Source organism: Hylobates moloch, unplaced genomic scaffold (genome assembly GCF_009828535.3).
Source record: "Hylobates moloch isolate HMO894 unplaced genomic scaffold, HMol_V3 SCAFFOLD_8, whole genome shotgun sequence".
Classification (NCBI taxonomy): Eukaryota; Metazoa; Chordata; class Mammalia; order Primates; family Hylobatidae; genus Hylobates; species Hylobates moloch.
This window is the reverse complement of record NW_026652283.1, coordinates 7313096-7319144: the sequence shown is the minus strand read 5'-3', so window position 1 is coordinate 7319144 and position 6049 is coordinate 7313096. Positions and strand designations below refer to the sequence as shown.

The 6049-nt window shown below is 36.9% G+C and overlaps 1 protein-coding gene across 2 annotated transcripts in view; it reads left to right on the top strand.

Moving 5' to 3' along the window:
• Positions 1 to 5138: 5138 nt before the first annotated feature.
• The window catches only part of CD163L1 (CD163 molecule like 1), a 78344-nt gene continuing 77433 nt past the window's right edge, over positions 5139 to 6049 (top strand). For both annotated transcript variants that reach the window (XM_032159535.3, XM_032159534.2), the window contains exon 1: positions 5139 to 5195. In XM_032159535.3, coding sequence (XP_032015426.1) covers positions 5165 to 5195 — 31 coding nt within the window. In that variant the 5' untranslated portion in view covers positions 5139 to 5164. The remainder of the gene's footprint in view (positions 5196 to 6049) is intronic.

The following is a 6049-nucleotide window of genomic DNA, read 5'->3' as shown; positions in this document are numbered from 1 at the left end:
TTTTGCAGAGTACTGGTCAGGTGTTTTTTAGCATGTCCCTCACGTTGCGTTTGCCTCATGCTTTACTCATGAATAGACTGGAGTAATGGGGTTTGGGAAAGAACACCACAGAGGTAAAGTGCCCTACTCATCACAAAACATCAGGGCATCCATGATATACACATGTTATCACTGGGGATGTGACCGTTGATCATTTGTTTGAAGTGGTATTTGCTAGATTTCTCTGCTGTAAAGTTATTTACCATCTTCCATACTTCATGCTTTGGAAGTAAATCACTAAGCCTAATATATAGGTCTGCTAGTAATGACATCTCTCAAGCTTTGTTTAAGGGTTTTTTTTATTTCTCCTTCAGTTTTGTAATGTATATTCACTATGCAGAGTATTCTTGATTGACAGGTTATTTTCTTTCTTTTAGCACTTGGTAGATATCATCTTCATTGTCTTCATGCATGCACAATTTTGACAAGAGGTCATCTGTAATTTTTTTCTCTCTCTCTCTCTCTCTCTCTCTCTATATATATATATATACATAATGTGCTTTTTTTCCTCTGGCTGCTCTCTCTCTGTCTGTCTTTCTGTTTCTCTCTTTCTCTCTGTATCTCTCTCTCTCTCTCATGCCTGTGCAGGTTTAAATATGTTATACCTAGGTAGAGAGTATGTGAGTGTGTGTGTTATTCTTTTCTTACTTGGTGTCCTTTAAGTACATTGTACTGTGGTTTGGTGTCTGTCATTATTCCTAACCATTATTTCTCTGAGTCTTTCTTCTGCCCCATTCTGTCATCATTTTTCTCCTGGCATCCCAATTATAAGTCTGCTGCATATTGTCCCATAGCTTTTGGTTTCTCTGGTCTATTTTTTGTTCACTTCTTATAGATTTCTTCCAAAATTGTTCCAAATTATGGCTGCCTTCATGTATTTATGTCCAGTGTAATCTGCTCCCCTTGTGTGTGGGCAGGATCTAGTAACTTGCTTCTAATGAATAGAATATGGCAAAAGTGCTGAGATATCAATTTCAAGATTAGGTTAGAAAGGACTGTGACTCCATATTTCTCTCTCTTTCTCTCTCTCTCTCTCTGCAAGATTTTACACTCTTTCTGTTCTACGGGTGATGTCCTCCTGGTAAGAAACTCAGGGCAGCCTTAGTCCAATTTGGCAAGAAACCGAGCCCCTCAGTACAACATTCTGCCAGCAACCATATTAGGGACTGTATTAGTCTGCTCTGGCTGTCATAACAAAATACCACAGACTGGGTGACTTCAGCTACAGAAATTTATTCTCTCACAGTTCTGGAGGCTAGAAGTCCATGTTCAAGGTGCCAGCAAATTTGGTTTCTGGTGAGGGCTCTCTTCCTGGTTTGCAAACAGCCACCTTCTCTCTGTGTCCTCACATGGCCTTTCCTCTTTGCATGTGTGAAGAGAGTTCTCCGTGTCTTGTTTTGTTCTTATAAGGATAGTAATCCTGGATTAGGACTTCACTCTTATAACTTTATGTAATGTTAATTACTTCCCTAAAGGCCCTATCTTCAAATATAGTCACATTAGGGCTTCAACCTGTGGATTTTGAGGGGGACAAAATTCATTCCGTAACATTCTACCCTCTACTCCCAAATTCATGTTATTCTCACATGATTAATATATTAATCCCATTCCAACAACACATGAAGTCTTAACCCTTTCCAGCATCAATTCTAAAGTCTAAAGTGCAAAGTCTCATTTAAATCAGGTATGGGTAGGACTCAAGTTATGATTCATCCTGAGGCAAAATTTCTTTCCAGTTGTGAACCTGTGAAGCCAGACAAGTTATGTGCATCCAAAAAACAGTAGTGGGACAGGCATAAGACAGACATTCTCATTCCAAAAAGGAGAAGTGGCAAATTCCATTAGATCTTAAGGTTCAACAATAATTATCTTTGGCTGAATCCTCTGCCCTCCAGGCCCACTGGGGTGGCATTGTCACCACCACAGCTGTAAGTAGCAGACTGTTAAAACTTATTGTGGATGCTGCACTCCTCAGGCACTGGATGGAGGCAGCCTGGCCTATTGAAACTGAGGAGATGGTCCCATCCTCTGAAACTGAGGACAAAACAGCCTTTCTCCTGGGCCTATAGTGGGAGTGACAGCACTGATGACCTCTGAATCACCTTCAAGGTCATTTATCCCTTTCCTTGAAGGATAAAGCATGTTCACAGCTGAATATCTCTATTATTTCATCCTACAGAATCTCAGAAGTCAGAAAGCTTTCCATGATTTATTTCAACCCATCTCTATTCTCTTTGGTCCAAACTGGCAGGGTCTCTGCTGATATAATCCCATCTCTATTCATGGCTCCTGCTAAGGTGGATGAAAAAAGTCATGGTTAATTTCTCTACGGAATGATTGAGGCGCCACACCATTGATGTTCTCTCCAGAACACATTTTATCATTTTTTTGCTATATAAATAGGCTGAGAATTTTCCAAATCTTCAATTTCTGGATTGCTTTTGTTTTTGTTTTTTGCTTAACAATGCTGTCAATTTATCTTACCCCTCTAGCCTTTTACCATGAGCAATTAGGAAAACCTAGGCTGTGCTTTTAACACTTTGCTTATATATCTTCCTTTTTAAAAATCCAAAGTTGTAATTTACAAGTCCTACACTTTACAAAACACTAAGACACAATTCAGACAAGTTCTTTGCCACTTTAAAACAAAAATCATCTTTTCTGCGGTTTCCAATAACGTGTTCCTCACTTCCATGGAAGATTCATCAGAATTGCTTTTAGCATTCATATTTTTATTAACAGTCCCTTCAAGGCAATTTAGGCCTTCTCAGGCATGCACCTGAAAACTTTTCTAGCCTCTATTCACTACCCAGTTCCAAAGGCACTTCCACATTTTTAGGTTATCTGTTACAGAAGCATCCCACTTCTCAATACCAACATCTGCATTTGTCTGCTTGGATCAACATAACAGAGTACTGTAGACTGAGTCACTTAAAAATGACAGAAATTTATTTTTCACAGTTCTGGAGGCTAGAAGTTCATTATCAAGGTACCGGGAAATTTGGTTTCTAGTGAGGGCTCTCTTACTGGCTTTTAGACATCACTTTTTGTCTGTGTCCTCATATGGCCTTTCTTCTGCACATTTGTGGAAAGAGAGAGAATAAGCTCTGGTGTCCCTTCTTCTAAGGACATCAATCCTATTGGATTAGGGCCTCACCCTTATAATCTCATGTAACCTTAATTACCTCCTTAAAGGCCCTGTCTTGAAACATAGTCACACTGGGGAGTTATTGCTTTAATCTATAAATTTTGAGGAGACACAATTCAGTCCATGGAATAGCAGTGGCCATGGGAGCAGATCCTTCCTCAGTCAAGCTTCCAGGCGAGACCACAGCCCCACTTTACAATGTGATTATAGCCTTGTGTGAGATCTTGAAGCAGAATATCCAGCTATTTCCCCAAAGAGATAGTTATCACATCCCTTATGCTTTTTTGTCGTAAAGGCAAGAAAGGGACTCATTTAGATTAGAACCTGCTACGAAATATTTGAGAGTGAGAGAACTTGAGTGTCTAAAAATGGGAGAAACTCAAAACAGTAGCAAAGATATTGTGGAGACATATATTCTATCAAAGAATAGCAATAATCAGGCTTTCATTGTTTTCTATTTTCAGTTCCCACTTCTGTGAGATCATTTTATCATCAGTTAGTTTGCTATGTATTCTGTTAGCATGAAAGCGTTTCCGGTCATACTCTATTTTAAAAATTTCAGGAAATTTTTCTCAGCATGACTGAGAAATAATATACTAAAACAAGTTTCAGCATCCTCTTTTTGTGTCTTCTATTCTTCCATCATGTGACCTATCCTGGTTAGTGAATTACATTTCCCCAAAGACATTTCATCTCAAGCTTTCCAAGAAAAAATTCTCCCTGTTTTCCTTCTGATTTCTTCTGACTTTGGGCATCTACCTCAGTTCTGAGAAGTAAGAAAGAGACTATATTTTGAGAAAGCCACTTTATCATTTCAGAGGCATATCTCGCTCATATCTAGCAAGCTCCGAAGTTTAATTGGACTTCAAAATACATTTGGCATTAATTGCAGCAGAATTTTATTTAGCCTCTGTTATATAAAGGCTTGTCAGGTATCTAAGTTGAAAAGGGACAAGAAAAAATAAAGTTCTTGAATTTATCAATGGAGATTTATAAGGACTTATTTATCTATTTAGATATTTTATATCTCATTTTAATTTCTGTATATATTAGCTTCTTTTTTACTAATAGGCCTACTCGACATGGAAGTATAGTACGAGAAATCCTGGCAAACACTCTGATGGGCTCACTTGGGTCATTGGCTTTTCCTTGAACTTGTCACTGTAATCGGGGAGACGTGGGCCTGTGAAAAGATGTAATCTACCATTCTTACCATATCAAGGTAGGGAAAAAGCAATTTTCCCAAAGAAGCAGAGCAGGACATACAGGCCCATCCGAACACAGAAAAATCACTATGAGCTCAGAAGCCACTCATGGTTTTCTGCCTAATGGTTGAAATCATTTAAATGCATGTTTTCCAAACTCATTTGATGACTAAGCTTTATTTTCTTTTACATAATCATTAACAATAAAAAACTAATTTTAACGGACTCCATTTTGTTAAACATTTTTATAGACATGAAATTTTTTCAAATATGTTTATCTGTGCTCATGTTTCATCAGCAAAGCTTTCGTAGACTAGCTAGTTTTCAACAGTGTAACCTCTTCTGATCCTTTTAGCATAACTGGTTGAAATATGTATGCTAAAGCAAACAAACCTGATGATGTATTTTATCTTTTAGATAAATATCTATAAAACTATGCTTAAAAGATCACATTTATAGACCAAAATTTTTTAATGTGAAACATGAGTCTTTTTGAAAATTTAGAGTGGCAATTTACAGTTCCCTTTATTCTGTGAGACTTTCCAGGCATATTATTTAACTTCTTTTGTTTTCCATATCCTAACGTGATAAGGAAGTAACAAAGAAAAAACAACCTCAGCTTTTATAATGACTTCCCCTTTGGAGAACTATGAACTCAATTTTACAGTATTTCCAAATAGCAGATCTGTTTTCACCTCATGAGTACACTTCTGAGATTATATATAAGAGGACCCAGGAGTTAAATCAGGACTCAGGAAGAGATAGTCCCATAATGATGCTGCCTCAAAACTCGTGGCATGTTGGTAAGGGTTTGCTTTTATTTTGCTCTGCCATTTGGGAGATGGTGGGTATAGTAAGAATATGTGTAACAACAGACAGATATAAATATTATGTATTAAGGTAAAAAGAAAACAGGACATAAGAAATATAAAAAAATTGGAAGTTTTGTGGAACTTAGAGTAGCAGCAATATTGGAGGCAAAATTGAAATCCAAGAAAGGAGGAAAACATTAATAAAGTAAACAGAAAATGTATTATAAAGACTGGAGATTAGAAGTCACACAAGGATATGAAGTTTTGGAAATAGAAAGAAGGGATAAATTAGAAACTTATTGTTATCAAGTGCCAGGTACTACAGTAAATGCTTTAGGTCATTTCAATTTAATTCACACATGTAACCTATTTTATAGATATTATTGTCTCCATTGGTAGATGGAAAATGAAGACTTATAAGGACTAACTGACTTATGTAAGGTCATATAGTAGAATCTAAAGTGTAATTAAATTCAAGACCAGCTAAATCTGAGCCCTTGATCTTTCTGCTATAAATTTTAATGAAGCAAATAAATAAGAAGACATTATGATTAAAAACAAAGAACAAGTCTTTGATGGACCCTAAAGAGTAAGGACTAAGAAAGGAATATATGGCTAGGAAGTATTTCAGAGCACATCTGAAATCAGTAGTAACCTTTCAACTTGCACTTCATAGACATTTCGTGGAAATAAAGAATCACGAAGGGAGGTTTTTGCTGTATTTGGGACTTATAACTCCTAAATAGGATTGAGGCTTTTGAAAATGCAGTGCTACTTCTGTTGGCACTGTGTCTCTGTGCCATTCCTCAGTGCAATTACTACAAGTCAACTTAATATTTTGTAAT